The sequence below is a fragment of the Anopheles gambiae genome, chromosome 2 (assembly GCF_943734735.2).
Source record: "Anopheles gambiae chromosome 2, idAnoGambNW_F1_1, whole genome shotgun sequence".
NCBI lineage: Eukaryota > Metazoa > Arthropoda > Insecta > Diptera > Culicidae > Anopheles > Anopheles gambiae.
Window position 1 is genome coordinate 76,342,560 of NC_064601.1, and position 21,384 is coordinate 76,363,943.

The window sequence follows — 21,384 nt, forward strand, 5'->3', positions numbered from 1 at the left end:
TCCGGGGAGGGGAGCGATCGAAATCGTTGGCCTGTCGTTCGGATGCTGGATAAAAGCGTTTAATTAGCTGACCGGAATTGGTGCTTCCGTCCGGTCCGATTGGGTCGCCAAGTTTGATGTTCAATTTTCTCCTTCTATTTTAATTGTGGATTGGTTTCTACATGCAGTATGATTTAGTTCATGCAGTGTTATAGTGCAGTTTAACGTACACTGAAAGACAACAATGGAGACTTTTTTATTTATTTTAACAATCCACGATTTTTCTAATATTTTGGATATTTTGGAAACAATTATGAACACAAATTTAAAACGTTACTTGAAAAACTTGAAAAATACTATAGGATGTTTTCAGAAATAGTAGCATTTTATAACATATTTTACATACATTGAATTGTTAAGACCGGAATTTAAAAACTTGAATCCAACAAAACGTGCAAAGAGTCTATTGAGTGTATTCGTTTATTATATAGAACTTATAGAAAACAAAACAGATAATCCAGGTATCAGATAAACATAAACTAAAAGCTTTGATTGGATAATTAGTACAAAAGAACACTCTTTTGTATTGTTTTAATAAAAAAAAGCAGACAATAAGCTCATAAAAAAAAACAATTGTGTAAAAGAATATAATACAACTAAGGCTTCAGTTATTGCAGACATGATTTTTTTCTAAACAAATGTTTAGCGTATGATACAATAGCATATAGATAAAATAGATAAAAGCTTCAATTTCTAATTTATTTATATTATGTATGGCCACGATATATTAATATGAAAAAATAAAATCCATTTGAAGTAAAACTAATCATTGGACTGTTTTAATGTAGTAGTTATTACATTTTGGTTGATTAAATTAAATGAAAACTTGCACGCTCTTACCTACAAGACTCAACAATGAGAACAAGAAGTTAAAGAAAATGATAACTTTAATTTCGTTACAAGTTGCACTAGTCCATGGCAAGTAAATATAAATATATAGTCTCACACCATAAGCTTTTTTTTATTTTGAAAATGTTATTTATTTTCCTAAAAAAAGATCCAAACAATGATCCAAAGAGTGTACTCAATGCTGGATTAAACGATCCAGTACCGATAGATGTTCGGTAAGCCACCGTCGGGATGGAATGCAATTTAAGTCAAGTTTCAATTTACGCTGAATACAATAAACCTTTGCCTAGTGCAAGGTTGACACAGAAACTCCGGAAAAAAACAGAAAACAAGGATACGTATCCCATGCCACCAAAGCTGTGGTTAACGTTAACCACAAATCTCATATGCGTCTCTGCTGAAGGTAAACCGAAATTAAGGAAAAAAGTGCACTGCAAGCGAACAAAGAATTGCACTACTTTACACCCTAAAAGGAGAAAAAGGAACAAAAATTTGCAAAGCTCCAGCAACGATCGCAGCACAAATAGAGAGATAGAGAGAGAGAGAGAGAGAGAGAGAGAGAGAGAGAGAGAGAACGGCGACACATCGCATCGTTGAACAGAATGGGAAAATCGGAATGTTCCCCCCGTTGTAAATCACCCGTTGCTACAGAACAATAAAAGAGCAAACATAAATTAAGTTTTCGGAGTTTTTTTTCTTCTTCGGTTTGCTGTCCAGTCTGTTTCCATATGCTTTTGCTCACTTTGCTTCCTTGTTGATTATTTCCCAATGGCCCATTGGATTTTTTTTTCTACGGACCTCACACGTCCCAGTGGTTTGAAATTTGTTGATTTTTTTTTGCTTTTTGCTATTTCTCCACCTTTTTGCAATACGCTGGCACGCACATGTTTTACTATTCTTTGCTGGGATAGAAATGTCCAGCAGAATGAGGGAATCAGCAAAAAAGAACAGCGCCCATCACACCCATTCATTCGTCGGACCAGGATCAACCCAGGCACGGCACCATCAGCGAGAAAGCTAGGGAACGAACGTGTCTTTCAGATTTGTTTTATGCTTTAGGTCCTTTAGGTTTATGTTGCGAGGATGCAATTCGTTTCATTTGCCTTCATCACCATTCGCTCTGATGCTCTAGCCTGACTCAATGCCCCACACTTCCACTCAAACGGACTGTGGTCACAATGTTAGATTGACTGGTTCGTTGGTTCGTTCATACGTGTGAGTGCTGTTTTTTTTTCTGTGTGTCAGCTTGTTGTTGTTTTGATCTCGTTCACACTGTGACCCATTATAGCGGCCCATTGTTGTGTACAGCGCAATCCCAACCATGTGTCCCAAATCGCAAACTTCTTCTCTCGTTTATTGCTGTGGACGAATTTTGGGTCACCGGTGGCCGGTGGCCCACTGCTGGGACGATCATTTCAGGTTGTGTGTTTGTTTTGATTTTGATCCCGGTCGACCCCGGGCTGTGGAAATGAGGCGACACTTTTACGAGCAGCAGTTTCAGCAAATTCCATTTGGCTTAGATCATTTTTCATGAGCGAGTGATCCTTTCAGGGAAAGGAAACAGCACACACACACAAAAGCGAACGAACGTTTCGGACTAACTGCAGCTCTTGGGCGATCGTTGTTAACATGCTCAAAGCCTACCAGAACACGGTCAAATGAGAGGACAAATTGACAGCGAGGTAGGTGCAAGGATCTACCTTCCTAGAAGCAAAATAATGATCAGCACCTTGTGCTGTTTCATGGTTGCTCCGTATTGTTGACGGCAGAGAAATGAAAGCATATTTATCACACCGTTGCGACGTTGGTGGTAAACAGAGCGATCACACAAAAAAAGACTCAATTCTGTTTCTGTGGCCTAATAATATTGTTGCCTTTAGTGTGGTTGGCCAAAAACAAACAATAGAAGGGACAGATTGAAATTCCTGTGGCTTATAAAACTGAACAATTTGCCACAGGGAGTTTGCATTTGAAGAGCTTGTGCAGCTATGATAATTTTTTTTTCTGAAATGCATTGTTTTAAATCAAATTAAATCGTAAGTAACGATTCTCTAAAGTTAATATTTGCAAGACAATTTGTTCCATTTTTTATTTTCATTTCAAAGATTAGTGCTCGCTTTCATCCATAGTGATACACCTAATTCACCGTGAAACATACATCACTCGAACGATAAAACAGCTATTATTGGGGAAGATTTCGAAGGCGTAAATTGTGATTTAGCTTGAGTAGCATTCACACCCGACATACCAATCAAAAGACACAATTGCTTAACGTTCAGATTCGGAGGAAATTGAATCCACTTTCCAATTTCCTACTGCCGATTGCCCTGGACCACGTAGTTGCCTCCCCCCCAGAGTAAGCGACCAATCATTGTACCATGTTATGACTTATGCTTGAAACACCTTTGCGTGCGTCCTTCTTTGCTCCGCTGGTCCGGCTCCATACAAAGCCGATCTCATCGTTTTACCCGTGACAGAAAACGACCATCACGGATATTGAAAGGTAATAGATAGAGAGAGACATAAGTGGATCAATTTGCCATATCGAATGTCCGTGAATTCCCTTGCCCGTGCGAGCGGCCCACAAACGGCGCAATTCGACGGCACACGATGGCAATCAATCGAAGACCGGAGACCCATCTCGTCTTTGTCCCTGCTGTCCGGACGTGTGAGGTGGAAATCGATTGAATTAAGAAGTGGAAATCGGTTTCGTGTGTGCCTGCGTGTATCTCGGTCCAATCCCTCGCAGGATTCTCACACTAGTTTTGTGATGCATCATACAGAACACGGGCATTGCTTCTTGCCTAGCGAGACTTTCGATCTGTCATAGGCTGTGCAGGTTTCGTCTACAGCTAGCCGTTCAACGTTCAACGACATCCATCGCAGAAGGTAATACCTGTGAAAATGGACACTTGTAGCCAGATTCAACCGTCAGTGCACTTTTCACTTTCCCCCCAGTGGTGTCACATGCTTCCTGACCAGTCCTGTCCTGTGGGTGATTTCCATTGCTTACGCTAACGTTTGGCACTTCGGTTCGAGGTGCACACGTTGATTGGGATGAATGCAATCGCTTATCTCGAAACAGCGATCTAACGAGATTTTACGATTTTGGACCAACTCTTGTGTATCGTTACGGTTGTTGTGGCGATTGTGGAACGGTGGACATCTTGGAAGGTGGTGTGGTGGTATGTGCTACTGTTGGTCGCGCTACTTCATTCACAGGGTGCATTGAAGCTAGTGTTTCGTACTCACATAATGTTTTTGATATTCCATGCAAAACAATTGCTTGGAAAATTGTAGTTATAATCGGAAAATTGTAATTGTATGTAGTTTAATGTGTTTTAGTCAACATCATTGGGTACCAGTGCTTTGTTTTTAATTGAACAAAACAACAAATACTAGTGGACAATTACTTTTTAATGAAAACATACATTTACTAATTTTACTATTAATCTTCTAAGCATTTAAATTTTAAACAAATTTAATTCCTTACGGCTCACTTTTTTGCTATTTATGTTCTTACTTACTTGCTTGCTTACTTACTTACTAACCTACTTAGTTACTAATTTGTCTTATTTACCTACATGCTTATTTAATTACTTACTTATTAACTAGTTTACTTACATTCTTTTGATTCCATTCACATACTTACTTATTTATTTACTTATTTACTTACTTACTTGTTATCTTATTTACGTACATACATGCGTAATTACTTACTTACTTGATTGTTACTTACTTGTTTGTTTCGTTTTTAATTCAATCGCATACTTTCTTATTTACCTACTTTTTTCGTATTACTTACTTACTTACTTACTTACTTACTTTCTTCTTATTTACCTTTATACTTACTTGCTTCGTAACTTTCTTACTTAGTTACTTACATACATATATACTAACTTACTTTATTACTTTCTTACTTACTTACTTACTTACTTACTTACTTACTTACTTACTTACTTACTTACTTACTTACTTACTTATACTAACTTATCTACTTATATTCTCACTAAATATTTTTTTACAGACTTACTCACTTACTTACTGGCATACTTACTTACTTTATTACTGATTTACTGTCTTACTTGCTTATTTACTCACTTACAAACTTACTTGTTTATTTGCTTAGTAACTAACTTGCTTACTAATATATTCACGTACTTACTTACTTTTTGCTTACAAATTCTTTCTTTCTTTTTTGCTTTTTAACCGTCAGTTTTTCTTTTTCTCCCAGACAAACTGATTTTTTCGAATTTCCGAATATTTTCTTCCAATACTTATAGGCAATTTTAGAGCATTGTTATTAGAATAGCTAATAACTAATACTATGTTTAATTATTTGTATTCTCATACAATGATCACCAAACCCCTGCATCCACTAATGCTATATGTCTTTAATCTACAAGCATTAAATTGCTTTGTTTCATAGAGCAGTGTTATGTGAGGCCAAAAAGGGCTCTGAAAAAAGTGCGTAAGCAAATTTTCATAGCAATTGTCACTTTCACCACTTTGCCGCACTGTGAACTCGTGCAAGTAGCAGCGAAACCTAAGGCAAATGGGGTTTCCCCTCCTTAATGTCCCCGCACCACTAGCACGGATTATTTGAGCAAGGCTTTTGACATGCGAGAAAATCCAACCGAGAAGGGATGATGAAAAAGGTTCAACTATTTCGCATTTGCCAGCTCCGCCTCATAAGACTCTTGCTCCACTCGCCCCTGCAAATGTGTTGAAACAAAGCATAAAAATAAAAATATCTCCATCTCCCGGGCACAGCACAGTGGTGTGCTGAAAATTGTGCCATCGAAAAGACAGAACAGGCAGGCCAGCCAGTGTGCAACGGGGTTTTTCACCCTTGGCCTGAAGGCAGTCCATCGCAGCAGCGGTAGTAGCAATTCCGCTGGGCAACCCAGGAGACCGAACGAAGCAAAAGCACTTGAACGCGGTACGAATGGGCTCGGCTAAAGAGCTAACCACTCTCGCTCTATTCATTGTGCAAGCAAATAAGTGTTGTTTCGTGTCACCTGGAAATGAGATCTCGGGGATATCGGTCGACAATTTCTCCTGCTGATCCGCTGCTCAAGGATCAAGTACGCTTTACGGAGGGTGAAATCTGTGGCCGGGTCGCCACGGTGCAACTGTGTTTGATGGCAGGGCGGCAGCGTGACAAGCGCAGCCTTTTCGGGCATAAGCAACAGCGACACCCAAACTCACAGGAAGCAAGGGAGACGCAGCAAAAAAAAAAATCAAATTGCGAATGTGTAAGCACACAAATGTGGGACATAACACCCGGTGATGGCGAGGAACAACCCGCCGTATCAGGACGCTGGAAGGACGAACCGTCAGCGCCGCGTATTTACTTTCCTGTCCCGGGGTTGTACCTCAAGGGATTGCAATCATCCTCATCGTCACCGCCATTGTCGTTGTGAAGAGTTTGGTTGACCTTTTTTTTCAGCGCTGCTGAATGTCCTTTCTTCCTTGAACATACCAATCCCAGATCGTTCGGTGGAGCATCGACTGCAACAGAAAAAAAACGGAAGAAAAAATCAGGGACAAATCGGAAAAAGGGAAACTACACCAAAACGGTACGCGCCGCCGTGGGATAAAAATTTGTTTACTCATCGGATTAAGTTAGACGATGTAAAGATGATGTTAATCGCCATTTGATGGGATTATTTTATTTCGCACTCACTCCATTTGTTGCGAACGGTCGAACGTGGTTGCTGTTTGCCGTTCGTAGCCACTTACCAGAAAATGGGACCGATTGATTCGCGAAGGGTTTTCGGTGACCGCGTTTCAAGACCGCGTCTGCTTTGGTTTTGATGAAACAATTACCCTCTGCAGTGAATGCGACACGGAGGTGCTTAAGCTGAACGATTGTGTTGAACAAAGTGATGCGGTTAAGTGTTTGATAAATACTGGGAGCTGTTTTGCGTTAATGGTGCTTTGGGTTAAATATTCATTACGCAAGAAAAGGTTGTGGGAAATGTGATTATTGTTTAAAAAATCATTGAACACTTTTAAAGTAAAGGAAATAATAATTGTATTGTTTATAATATATTTTATTTTTTTTCTATTCTTTAGTAATGTTTGTTATCATTTCAGCTTGTCTCATTGTTCGGTTTTCAACAAAATAAAAAGAACACCCAAAATTTATTTATTCGTATTTATTGGATAAACTATACAGCATGTTTTAACTGAAACTATTTTCAAATGGTTGGTCTAAGATCGACAAACTCTTATTACAGGTTTCTATGTGCAAAATAAACGATAGCATGGAACATTTGACTTACTGTTTGACTTAGTTATGGATTTTAGGTGGTTGTACAACAAACCAGTCCTTTTGGGATTAAAAATGGTCTCTAAATTGAATTCAATATTATGATTTAACCACCATCAATAAAAAAACGTTAAAGAGGGTATGTTCTACTAAATGCATTTAGCCTTCATTTTCCTCCTTGACTTTCCTTCTAAATTTTGAGTGTGTGTTTTTAGGCTAATGATTTATGCATACTACGTAATATAAAGCTGCAGCAACAAAAACATAGTTAAGGCAGCAATTGATGAAATCGCTAAACTTTCTTAATATTTTTAATATTGACTTCATTGGCTTTTATGACCTAACGTTTGATGGTTCAAAAAGCAATAATTAAGTAACCACTTTCACATATAGCATTTGAATATCCAAGAATATACATTGCTTCAGTTAATTTTAATACTTTATAATTTTAATAATTTTATTCCCCGATATACCTCATAATCGATACAGGCGATTTCGTCATACGCGATATTCTAAATTTGACAGTTTGACCGAGCAAATTATACTGATTTGTTACATCAATTGTTAAATGCAAAATATATTCCCCTTTGGTTGAATTTCAAAAACTATTTTGAAAGGTACCTACGGCTTCAAGCAAAATGTCAATAAAATTTGGTATAATTTTACTGAACATTTCGAATTTGGATACACGCGAATATTCGAGGTACGCGATTGCCTCCGGTCGTATTAATATGTATCGGGGGTTAGCTGGTCTCCTGGTACAGTCGTCAACTTGTACCTGTGCAATTTTCATAAGGTCTTAAATTCAATATAAAGCAATCCATCGTTTAAAGGGGTCCGTTTTCAAGTGACAAATGTTTCAAACATTATTTTAATAACATCACTTTCTTGAAATAGAATTTTGCTTTACTAGTTTTACATTTACTTTATAGTGATTGCACAAAATCATTACTGAAGTTTACAACTCTCTAAGCAGAATTGTTTTACTTTTTGTACTAATTTCCTCATCCGCCATCGATCGCTGTAAATGTATTGCAGCAATAGCAAACATCAATAGAACAAAGTATTACCTTACGCCCGTGCTTATCTTCCGATCACCTCGGCTCTATGCTCTTCCTTTGCCGACAACCTGTTTCTGCCACGAGTGCTTGGTTCAACATGTAAATGAACATGGACGGCAGTGACATGCGAATGACAATTCCAATATTGTCCGATTTGAAGTAGAGCAAAATGTTAGCAACAACTTTTTCTTCCGTTTTCTTTTGCGTGATGTCTTTTTTTACATACACGTAACATGTCAAGCAGAATGTTTTGCATTTGTTTTGCAGTTATTGAGTTAGGTATAGCGTTTGAGACATATTGCCTGATTGGTGGCCTGACAGTTTTGACAGAAATGTGCTTATTGTATAAATGAAATAGAAGTATATTGGTATTGCATTGGCATACTTCGCAAGATGAAAGATATATCTAAAACACGGCTAAAAAAAAATGATAAATATTACGATTTTTTCAGTATTATATGTTGTATTAAAAGGACACGTTTCTAAATATTGTAAAATACGTGTAAATTTTCTTTATGAAATTTTCACATTTTTTACACTATTGATGGCCTTCCTGTTCCATGATGCAAAGTAATACGAACAAAAAGCAAAATGCTCTTGGGAGGTTTTGTTACGCAAACGATTGATATATTTACAGCTGTAGATGAAAAGGGACACACAAGCACGATAAATCTACACATGTTCAATTTAAAACTCTTGCCCCGTTCTCAACGGGCTTAGCAACAGTATAAAGGACGACAGAGTACGTTTGCAACTTCCAAAGGACACTCCTTTGCCCTTTTCCATCCAGACCACTCGAAGGACCAACATCGGAAGAGAAAGTTGTTCTACCGTTGTGTGACGAATAATGCCATTTCGTCCGCCGCCCGGAGCGGAAATCGGAACAGGCCAGGATGGGTTGGGCAAATAAGGGGGTAAAAAAGGATTGTCTACAGCCCCGTGTTATGTCATAGCGGTATTCAATTTCCCCTAGCAAAGCTGTGCCCAACGACGAACTACTCACGCCCTGCCGCCTCTCTACTAGCAGCTCAATCAAATCTAAACCACGCTTTACGCTTCTCTATCGGACAGTCGGTCGTTTCGGTGTGATTTATGTGATTTGGCCGCTCGCAAGGGAATGTTTTGGTTTTCGGCTCTTTCGGCCATTCGGGAGGCACGCGCTTCCAGCTCGGTTAGCCCGGTTGTCGGGCACGTTCCGCTCGTGTGTATGATCCGGCGGGAACTGAACGTATCTTATCAACTGTGTATCCTGTCGCTTTGCTTTGGAAACAGAGCGCACGTTGCGCAAGGACACAGCATTCTCTACGCCGTTTGAAAGGATATTCTGTGCGAGAATGTGCACTATCCTGTGAGAGGCTGCGAGAGGCCCGGATCCTTTGCTAACTCCACCGCCAAGGTGCGCTGCTGGGAGAGCATCCTAAGGTGGGATGCTGTTGCTGGAGTTTCATTTTCTTTTCCCTCCCAAAGCAAAAAAGGCGGTTTAGAGCTACCCCACCCCCAACTGGCGCAGGGCGAGCGCATGAATGAAATGCTTCGTTTTGTTTTTTGTTTCCCCCTTTCACGCGCTGTACGCACACAGCAGTCGAGCAGCAGCAGCGAATCGGCGCGCAACCGCGAGATGAACTACGCGAACAATAAGAAATGTGCTTCGCGAAACAGCCGAACGAACCGCTTTTCTTTTTTCCCACCTGAACCAGAGCGAGAGAGTGGGAGAGTCCGAGAGCAGCGGCCTGGTTGCGTGAGAGTGCGTTTTCGTTCTCTGTTGCGTGTGCCGGTGCTCTTGTGCACGAAGAAAAGCCATTATGCTCCCCCAGCTGGCCGCACTGCAACGAACGACGAGCGACGATGGGCGTGGCCTACAGGCCCTTTCCATCGCACGGGGCGTGATTATCGTGCCTATGTATAGTGCGCCGATTGGACGAAAGCGAGAACGCCCCGTTTCGTAGATGATTTCCGGTTTTACCAGCGTTGCCAGTTGAACGGGGCTGCTTTTTGGGAGAAATTTAGTTTCTGGCAAAACGTGATCAAGTGCGCATCGTCGCTGCGCGCGTGTACGGTTTGAGACGTAACTTTTCGAAACGCTTGCCTGCGGACTCGTGTGACGGCGCTTTCGGCCGGTTGGTGGGTTTGTTGTTTATGTGCGTTTTCGGGAAAATTGGGTGACTCGTGGGTAATTGTGTGTGTGTATGTGCGTGTGAGTGCGCGTGTGTGTGCACCCTTTCTGTCTTTCGTTACCGAGCCACACCGTGCGAGACGAGTGAAAAGTGCCTCCATCCCACCTACGCAAAAACCCCACAACTTACGGTTAGCGACATCGATTTGGTTGCCGGTTCAGATGGCCAAAGATTTGTTTTGATTTCATCCGTGTGTGTATATGTGTGTGTATGTATGTGTATGTACAGCGAAGGAAAAAGTGTGTCCCGAGCTCGAAGCGGTTTTTGGGCAAAAGCAAAAAGGAACAACAAATGTGATGTAGTGAGCATGTGAGAGCAAGTGAAAATCAGGAACGCCAACCGAGAAAGAGCCAGAAGGTGTGAAGCGATAGCTCGTTGTATCTCAACTCAACAGTCTAGCTACCAGCGAACTTCTCCACGAGTGGGCATGGTTGTGCAAACCGTGCCGCATCCGTTTGCTCTGCTGCTAAGCAACGCAATCGGTACGCGTGGATCGTTCTCTACTGGAGCATCACAGTAGGCATCGAGCGGAAGAGTCACCAAAGAGTCCCGCTTTTTCCCGCGTTTCAACCGGTGTGTGGATGAAAAAAGCATACAACAACGTCCTGTACCGGTCGCGAATCACAGCAACACTACACGACGCAGCATAACACAATGCCAGCAAGCGTAATTGAGAGTTTTGGTAGAGTACTGTTGTAGCGTGTGGTGCCCGTTAACAGTTATTTGTTACCACCAGCAGGACCTACTACGTCCTAGTAAGAATAGCTATCAGTACACGCTAGTTTGTGATTTGTGCTGTGTTTTATTCAGTTTCATCATAATTCTAATGCGTTCGCTGCTGGTTACATGAAGATTAGTTACAATTTGATTGTATTCTTACTAAACCGTCCGCGAATGTTTAATAGTGCATAATCGTGACATGCTTAACGAGCTAATCAAACGATGAAACCCGTGAAATCCATTACATAAATGGTACAACAGAACACAAACATATCCCATCCGTAGAAGACTATTCAATGACACCCTAGGCTTGCATTGGCATTCCTTCCAATAAACAATAATGGTCTCAAGTATAGTGTAAGAACGATATCATAACTAACCCTCCTGCCGTTGGGATATCTTGCTTTGCGTCAGCCAGTTCATCAGTGAATTTCTGGTTCCCGTGAGCCCTGCACTGGTTGCCTGCCGTTTGCCGGTGGTGAAAGTGTACCAGCCGGACAGGATCATGTATCCCGCCGTGCAATTGGCGCCAAAGGATATGACGACACCAGCGGTGACGACGTTGCGGACGTCGGCAATCGTACGATAGGAACCTTGGAATGTCCAGGTCCTAGGTCGTTAGATGGAATCCTAACCAAAATGCTGGATTTTTGTGTTATTCGGTAGTGCATGTGGCAAGTGTAGTAAGTGGTAAAGTGAGTTATGTGTTAAATTGAGTTGCATAGATTTAGACCATTCCTGCTGGAAAGAAGAGCGCCACGAGAAGAAACCACGAACGAATACGAAGCAATAACAGTGCACACTTGTTATAAAAGAAATACCAATATTTTTGCCATTGAGTGCCAGCAGGGTGTGCGTGTGTGCATAGGAAAGAATCACCGGCAAACGATACGTATTCAGGAATAATGGCTGCATACGCTCAATTTGGCTACACATATCCGCCGGCAAGTCAGGTAAGCAATGGAACAAACCAACGGGCTACAGCAAAAGGTGGATGCGGCTACAAAAACTTGCGAGGGTTGTCCCTACCGCAGTGAAGGCTGCGCTGACCTGCTGATTTGACTTTTTGAATGAAAGCGATTTAAGTATGGTTTTGAAAGAGTCAAACAAGCAGAGATTGTTTGTTTGGTTATGTTTGGGTTTATATTTATTTGTGTTATTTTTGAGTGTTGGAAAAGTTAAACCCTGTAGAAGGCACGTTTTTTCCTGCATAGCGATGCAGAGAAAGTATGGACGTGTGTTGTAGTGTGTTGTTTTTGACTGGAAACATTAACCATCACGAACTTTGTTGACAATCAATAGTACACGCGGTAAGCAAAGCAGAGACCATCGATCGGGTTTGTTGCTTTAGGTCCGCTCATTTACATCTCATTACAGGCGCGTGAAATACTTATTGGTACAAGCGTATTGTTGAACAAACACACAAGTGGTCACTTTTGGTTTCTAAATACGATGCAAAGAAGTCTTTATCATAATATTGGCAGAGAAGATGAGCACTTTTACTAACCTACATTTTCCAAGGGAACTAAAACAATCCATTACGAGCCAATTTTCACCATTAAGAAAGCGCTCCTTACAGGCTCTTTCTTTTTTGACAAATGATCACCTCCATTTCGTTACCGCACTGAATCGTCCTCCCGATTGGTAATCATTACTTTCTACATTAAACCCAAGCACGCACCCACCCAAACGTTCCCTATTTGCTTCATTACCTCCCCCCTCGGGGCTAAAGCAAACAATAAAGAGATGAAGATGAGGTTTCTGGGTGATATTTTGTGTGTTCATCGCAAGCGAAACTTGGATCACCATTTATTCCCACAGCGCCGGACCGCGTTCATTAACGGGAGCATTTTTGCAGCCAATTTCTTCGTGAATTGTGTGACCACCTTAGTTGGTCGTCGGGTCGTGCGAGGATGTTGGCCTCCTTTTTTTGTCACCCATTGGAAGCGAGATGATGTTCTCGCCACGATAAATGAATTTCCACTTACCCTTACATCTCCTTTCCGACTCCGTACCGTTTATCAAAAGACAGTAATTCACAAACGCCTGCTCTGGGATATCTAAAAAAAAAACAGCTGAACTGCTTAAAAACATCGCCTGATTGCCACGCACCTACGGCAGCAAACTGGAAACAGAACTTCCATCCCGTTCGGTTGCTACCGTTTTGAGACCGCTGGCAGGCCCGCACTATGGAACTGTGAAATTATTCGCGTCACACAACATCGTCGGCACTCAATTTTCGGGTTGACCGGCAAAGCAGGCAGCAAGACCCACCACACACAAAAAAAAGCAAAGATAAAACAAGAGGAAAATCACACAAAACGACACAACAAACGGTACAGGCGCGTTCAGCCGTACCAGCCAAACGTCATCCTTGCACGCCAAACGTCAACAGCTTGCCGGTCGGGTTGCGAACGGCAACGCTCGAGAGCCATCCTAGCCCGTGCGTTTATGAAACTGTAGCAAAGACGGCCGCGGAAAATGCACACGATGTACAAAAGATTGACAAAACCCCCTAGCAAGCCATATGACGTGGAGCAGAGAGCGTACGAAATGCAGTTAACAAAAGCATCGTTCGAGCATCGTTGCCTTTCCCTTCTGCCCCCGGGGTTTTAAAATCTCCCGCGGGAGACGCACACTCGCGCACGGTAACGAAGGGATTCGGCAAGTGACATCTTCTTCACTCCATTTGCTCCACACCATCCAGGGAGGCACTGGCCCTTCGACACCCACCCCCCCCAGTGGCACCAATCCTTAACACCAAGTTCCTCAGCATTCCGATGCAGACCAATGCGTGTGCGAGCGAGTAGAGTGAAAAGGAATCTCATTAATTAATTATAATTTAAGACGAAATGAACCATGCGACAGTTCCGTCGCTCTGGTTGTTGTTTTTTTACTTGGCCTTCCGTATTTCGGTGCGTGTCTCATTCGCTTTCTCTTTCCCGCTAGTGCTCTCTCGGTAGGTGTGTTTTTTTCTCGTGTCATTTCTTTGACTGCTTCCGCTTGTTACTTCGATAGGCCAGGCGCGACGGGTCCTGAATGAAGATGCTAACCCGGGCGCACTTGATTTCGCGGTGTACGACGCACGCCGGTCGGGCCAGGGGGTGTTTTGGAAGGATCGAGAAAATTGAGAGAACTCCACGCACGCACCGTGTGCATTGGACGCACTTCAGAAAAATGTTCTAATTGAATTTTCCTCCCCACAAACACCATCCCGAAACCGGGGCCACGGGGGTTGCCGAATGGAAAGCACAACTCTGACAGGAATTCGGGCAAACAACTGTCACAAAACTCGACCAATTCCATTGACCAGCAAGCCAGTTCGCAGGCAGTGTTCTTCCGCGTTCGCATCAATTCGCAATGCGTGAACTGCTTTAAGCCTCAGTTGTTGTACTTTTGGCTTCTTTTTTTTTGTTGCTTTCCTCTCGGCAAGGAAATACATGAAGAGAATCACAATTGCACACACACACTCACACACGCAACCGATCGATCGATCAACGGCCACCAGCCGGCACTCCAGCTCGGTGCAGAATGCATCGACATAGCAGCGCGAAGAAACGTCGGTCCCGCGCAAGGAACTGCGCAGAGGACGGTGCAAAAACTTGCCAAAATCACGTACAAATCAATTTAATTAATTTACAATTAATTTATCAATGTTCAAATTGATAAATATTTATACCAGAGCCGCTGATTGGATGTGCGGTACTCAGCGAGGGTAGCGAGTGCTGCACACAGCAAAAACCGACTAACGCTCACGGTCACGCCAAGGCACAGCGTGGCAAGGGATGCGCGCTCTCCGAACCACGACAGGTGAGATCACAATCGACGCTCGATCGGTTGCGGGTTGCGTTTGTGTGTGCGCGCGCGATCGAAACCCTACGGGAGACTGGCACCGTAGTTGCGGTCGGGGCTAATCAAATTATAATAAATAATTTCATTAATGACAAGATTGCAGGTTTTGTTGTGTTTCCTGCAAGTAGTGTGTTGAACATTGATTAATTAGTCGCGTAAGTAGTACAAGATTTGGTTTGCTGGTGGAGAAAGTGGCCCAAATGGCCATGATTTGAAGATGACTTAAAACACGTTTCAAGAATCATGTTTATGTGGCAAAGTGCTCGCCAATTCTCCGAATGTAATGTTATATTGGTTTTGGGTTTCAGCATTGAATAAGAGGCTAAATTAGACAAGATCACATAAATTGTGTCCCACATTCCATATTGGTAATTGATGGCGTATAGCATTTCGTCCTTCAAACACATCACCATCGGACTTAAATCAATGCGGCACGGCAGGAGGCCCCCCAAACGTGCCCAAAAACGAAAGGAAGAACAAAACCCTTAGGGTGCATTTGGATAGTTTTGTCATAAAGATGCGCCTGTTTCCTCGCCCTCTTGTCCCTACTTCCGATTGGGTTCGTTCGTCGTTGCCCGACCCAGTGCGGAACAGTCGAGACCAACTCCTGTGAAGCGTTGCTGGATGCTATGAGAAAGGATGATACATATCTTTGCGTAGAGCGTGAATCCCTTTCGCCACATGGTTGCTTGAGGCTTGATGCACTTGAACGCGAAACCATAGAATCATAGACGCATTGTCCTTCCCGAGACTGTTCCGTTTTTGGTTGTCTGCATTGATTTTTGCTTTCGTTTCGGTTCGGGACTTTTTTGTTTTCTTTTGCTTTCTTGTTGCATTAGCCCCTCAAAAATAAAAACCCCTCTCCAATTCGATTCCAAAGACATTCCAACGGAACAGACCAAAACCAGACACCATATGCTGCCACCGACTGCACATCGTTCAATCAATAGTCGTGGCTCATTCAACAAGCCACGATCCGACCGATGTTTTGCATCGAGCCCCCCGGAGCATGATGTCATCGGGAAAAATTTGGAACATCGCTCTGGACTGAACAAATAAATATGTCAACATTTTGTTTGCCTTTCCTTTCGTCGCTGTGTTTCTTTTTTTGCTTTCCATTGGAAGGCACGCCTCATCGCAGTGAACCACCGTTGGGACAATTCACCCAAGATGTGCACCTTTTTGTGGGTGTTTGTTGTGCAATTTAAGTTAAATTGCATCTCGCACCCGGCCACCGAACGGGTGGCGGTCGGAAAGCCACCCTCGCTGTGCGTAAAAGGAGCTTACCGGACGCAAATATGCACTTAATCGCGGTAGCGCGACCAAAACGCTGCACCACTAAGGACGTGCGAGAAGTGACAGATACGGGCGACGTTCGACGAGCAAACACATCACACCTTCCTGCCCCAGGTCCTGTCTCTCCGCATTGGTGTCCAGCTGGCATGGGAGAACAATTCCGGAGCGCCTCAATTGAGGGTTGGATTGCGCAGAAATTCCCACGGGCAATTCCCCTCGTGCGCCGGTACTGATCGATATCCACTGAGCGACGGGGCTGTGTGGATGTTTGGGAAAAAAAACCTAAAGAATGTCTGTCCGTGTGCGCAGAATGCCTGGGACCTGGGTCTCCTCGACTCGGGCTGAGAATCTTACCGCATCTCGCGACAGTCCGTCCAGGTAGAGGGCACCCCATCCCTGGAGAACCTATACCTTAATCGGTTATGATGTGGTCTGAGAGTATCCCCAAAAATGGGCACCTATCTACGACACGCCGTCCGATGCGATTCTGTACAATTTTCCGCCCCGCAAACAATCACGGCGCAATCGGCGATCAGTGATCTTTTTGCTAGTGGAGCGTGTGTGTGTGTGTGTGTGTGTGTGTGTGAAAAGACACAAAAACAGAGTGGATATTTCACTCCAGTTTTACCTTCGCTTCCTTTCGTCGTGGCGGTTGCGCAAGGTACGAGAAGATTGAAGCTTTCCGGCCTGCACCTTACCGAACGGGAGCAAAATGTCAACCAGGAGCGTCGCTAAGTGAGCAGCGCAAGGGTAATATGGAGTTGCGGAACAACAATAACAACAGCAAAAAAAAAAAGTAACGTTACACATCGAGCATTCCTTTCGATCTTCGTCCCTCTGTGCCTTCGATTTTTGGGGAAGCCGTTGAGCATTTGGAAATGATTTATTATGTTGCTGTTTACACTTTGTCGCACTGCTTCTCGATAGATGCACACTCGAACTCGGGACAGAGTCTGGCTGCAGAGTGGTTTGAAATGTTTGATCCGAAGGGAATGGTAGGGAGGGTGTGGACAAAAAGCACGCCAAGTTTGGGGCCGTACTTTTGGGAGCCGGTACCTCCAAACATCAGCTATCGCGCGTCGCTGGGCTATCAGAAATTCATATTTTTCTCAAACTCATCATCAATATTATCAGCGTATGGTAGCAGCAAAACGATGCGATTCACGATTTCGATGAAGGAGCAAAGAGGGGAAGAACAAGAAGGAGAATAAAAACACATTCAAGAAAGCAATCGTTTTGAGGCTTGGGCTGGCGCGACAGTATCGCGAACGAGTAATATTTGAGTCGAAATGATAAAACAGCACAAAAACGGAGCCACTTACTTGGAAAAACGCGAAATCGTACACCGGGGTGCAATTGGATCGCGTACAACCGGGGGAGACAGAAATCAGAGTGGCAGTGTTTTCTCGGGAACTTTGCAGCGGCCGTACATTGCAGCGGAACGTGAGTACATAAATTATCGGTGGAAGAAACCCCGAGAAACTCGACAATTGATCGGCGTACTTCAGTACTCCTGGTGAGGTGCGGATTGCATCTTATCGAGTGGGGATTTTCTGGTGAACTCGCGGGCAAACATGCACGGGACACCCTCGAGACATCCGATACCCGCAAGGGACTATTCCAGATTGGTAGCCGGTTGATACAGCCGGTTGAGGGAAATTTATTTCCTTCTTATCGCATCGACTGATTGAAGAGAATGTTTTGATCGCAAAATTTAAAAGGGTTTTAGTTTATTGAGTTTATTAAAAACAGTTTTTAAACACTGTGAATAGTATTAATAAGCATAACACATACAACCGACACAAAGCGGATTGCAAAGCGTGCAAAAATACCCAAAAAAAAAACATATGGAATCGCACAGCATTGAACCGTACGTATGAAAACACCTAAAAAAGGCACAAAATTCTGCCAAAGCTAAAATTGATCGCGCTGGTACGAAAAATTGATAAGAAGCCGTGTCTGGCTTGGAGAGGAACTGAACTCCAGGGTCTGAGGATTTTGGTCTCATTGAATTAATAATTCATAATGCTATAAAAATGTTGAAGATGATGTCAATAATTTATAAAGATTCGACAAACTCGCCTGCTGCAGTGTCCATGGTTCTGGAACGTTTCCTGTCGCTTTCCTGCCCCATCGATCGTAGGATCGTATGCCGCGATAAAAATGCACTTCTACGGAGAACCTTAACGTTCGTGTGCTTTTCGGGTCCGTTACGATTTTTCTTTTTCTGGGAGTGTGTTGTGGTTACCCCGATACGGGAACGTTAGCTCGAGACGAGCCTGAAGGGCTCTGCCCTTCTCCTGTTGCGCAGTGGAGTCTGTCAGTTGGCTGATGAACAAGTTTCATCACCTTTCGCCCGGGGAAGGAACGAAACGGTGCAGGTCCATTTTTTTTATTTCACAATTCAATAAGCACTTTTACATCGTGTTCCGTGTGCGCGAGAACCTATCACCTTTGCTACAGGCACGGAAGGCGCCTTCCGAGACGGTGTAGCTGCAACAGGTGAAAAGCGACGCGCTGGCGTTTGATTGGTGCGCATTTGGAAGTTGTTATACTTAGCAGCACAGTGTACAGTACAGTATATTGCGTTGCTTCAAAGCGGAGCATTTTGCTGCTAAAATCATATGCTTCAATCGCAGAATCAACGGGACGCAAAAGGGGTTCGGTACCGAATAGTGCTATTTTTCTTTCGAGCTTAAGGACGCAGTGGCCCTGTAGCGCAAAATCCCTTTTTCCTATTAACATAATTGGTATTTTATTCAAATGTCTCAATGTGCATCACACATGGTTGGCAGGGATACGGAAGAAAAACTGTAAAGAAAAAAATGTAACAATGTTATTTTCCAGTTGTGTGTGAAAAATAATGTTTAAAGCTTTTTGTAGGGGAGACTATGAAGCAAGTCTCGAGTGCGAAACACAGTGTTTTACATTTTTATAAATTGTGTACCAGTACCACCCCTCGTTCGCTCGTTTTATCCTTGCATGGTACTGGTCAATCGATTTTCTCCGATCTAAAGGCTTAGTTTTATCCAGAGCCTCATCTGGTGGTGCCGGAAAGTAGTGCTGGGAATGAAATTGATTTCTACAAAGGGATAAAAACCAAAGCTGGTACCATATGTTACGCTATTTCATGTGGCATTTTTGATACGCGAGGACCAGCATACGCACCCTTGTTGCACTGAACCGGACCTGCCAGTAGGTCATATAATCCTCTTCACACTGGTGGGTGGGCTTTTGTTTGTTTCGGTTTGGTTTGCTGCAAGATAAATTTCATTTTTTACGAGTTTGAGCTAAATTCTGCGAAAAAATGCCAAAGGTGTGAGAATTTCCTGAAGGATAGGGGAGAGAAAAATTTACTTTTATTTAAATGGGAGATGATGGTACGCTTGGGATGTTTACTTCATTGAAAGATGATTATTGAGTGTAGCTGTATAGCAAACATATTTTGTGTGAGGTCATAAATAACCGGCCAACGGTTGTTAAACAAAGTCATTTTCTACAAAGTAAATACAGGATCCCAAAGACCACCGATGAAGTTATATCGTAATGTACTCTCACGAGGAAAGCATTTTCCTTCCAACACTTTATCTATCCTATCGTTAACCTTCGTCACAAGCCTCAAATACTACTTAAAGGGAAAAGGGCCACTCAAAGGCAAAGGTTGTGGTCCTAAATCGTGCCTCGCACCCCTGCATACAACACACAGGTTGTACCAGCACACCCGGTGAGCAGGTGGTGCTAGTGTGTGTGTGTGTACGGCGTCAAAACGCATGACGTTCAAACCGCACGCACATGATGGATTGTCCATTTGTCCAGATAATAATATTTATATCTCAATTATTGTAATTTATTGTAGCCCGCCGTCCCGAATTCAATCCATCCGGAGTGTAGTGTGTGCGCCACGTCCCTCTGGGGCACACCGGCGCTCGAAGTTCCAAGGTCTTTGGCTAAGGGCCAGCCCGCAATTTGGCCGGCCAGTCAAAAGGTGCGAACACACTGCCGAGTGCTTCGAGTACGCCGAATTTTTGGAAGGTCGCTTAAAGATCCGTTTTCCCAAAACCCTCCGAACCCTTTCCGGGACGTATCGTGGATTCCGTTTTGAAGAGTTTGGCCCGAGAAGATCACTTGGCGGAGGCTTCGGAATGATTGTGAGAAGAAAAAGAAAGATTGATTAAAAGTTGCTCGTAGCGATAAACGGCGGCGTTATTGGTGCAGAATGTCGATCGGGCCTTCGATCTTGGGACGTGTTTTGTTTGAGGGAGAGTATATTTGCCGACGGCATTCGATGATGCGCCCGTTAATAACGATATTCACCGAAATTTATGATCGTTGTTATGGAAACTGATCGACGCACATAACCGCGTAAGAACGTCGAGCAAAATAGCGCGCTCCAAACTTGGGCAGTGCGCTCGAGGCGTCCGCGCGATGTGTGAGGATCTCGGAAGGAGATCGCGCAATGCAGCGCGTTTTGGAAAAGAATATGCTAATATATTGGACGACCATAATGTTTAAGCACCCGGCGTCTGCGACGAGACGTCGTAGATGGCCGATGGCGCTGCGCTACGGAGACGTCTGACGAGCGGCCGTCCAGAGCGGTCGATCCAACGTAACCTTGAGAAACGAGGCCAAGACGCAACGCAGGTGAGGAGTTTTGAACGTGTGATCTCGATCTACTTTAAGTGTCCCCGGGGCGATTGGACGAAATCGAACGATAAGGAGCAAAGTCTGGTGCCTCGGGAAACGGGAAGAAGATGAAACTTATCGCACTAGCCTTTCATTATCGTAGAGGTCTGTCAAATAGTGATATTCATTAGGCGAACGGGCCACGGTGACGGAGACTGTGCGGTTGCCAGAATGCAGGTTAGATCGATCGTAGCCAACCAGCTCTCCGCGAGTCGTTCCGCCAACTATCCTTGTCCGTGGGCAGAATCTTAAGATAGAAACAGCCGAAGAGATGAAGGCAAAAAAACTCAAAAACAACGGGACAGATAAAGCAGAACAGATTAAAAGACAAAGATATTCTTGCGCTGCGATCGAGCTCTAGCCCCATAAAGACCCGTCGATGCTCTGTATTGCTCTTTTCCCTGCTAAACTGGTGTCGTCCGGTGACGGGAAG

At 43.4% G+C, this 21,384-nt stretch overlaps 1 protein-coding gene across 2 annotated transcripts in view; it reads left to right on the forward strand.

Annotated features, from left to right (window-relative positions):
* Window positions 1–21,384, forward strand: part of LOC1275836 (homeobox protein araucan) — a 104,292-nt gene that overhangs the window by 19,941 nt on the left and 62,967 nt on the right. Inside the window, exon 1 of one of the 2 annotated variants that reach the window (XM_061642637.1) lies at window positions 10,215–12,073. The exons of the other annotated variant lie outside the window; for it this stretch is intronic. Coding sequence (XP_061498621.1) covers window positions 12,026–12,073 — 48 coding nt within the window. The 5' untranslated portion in view covers window positions 10,215–12,025. Of the gene's footprint in view, window positions 1–10,214; window positions 12,074–21,384 lie in introns of those variants that run through there. 2 annotated transcript variants of the gene reach the window in all.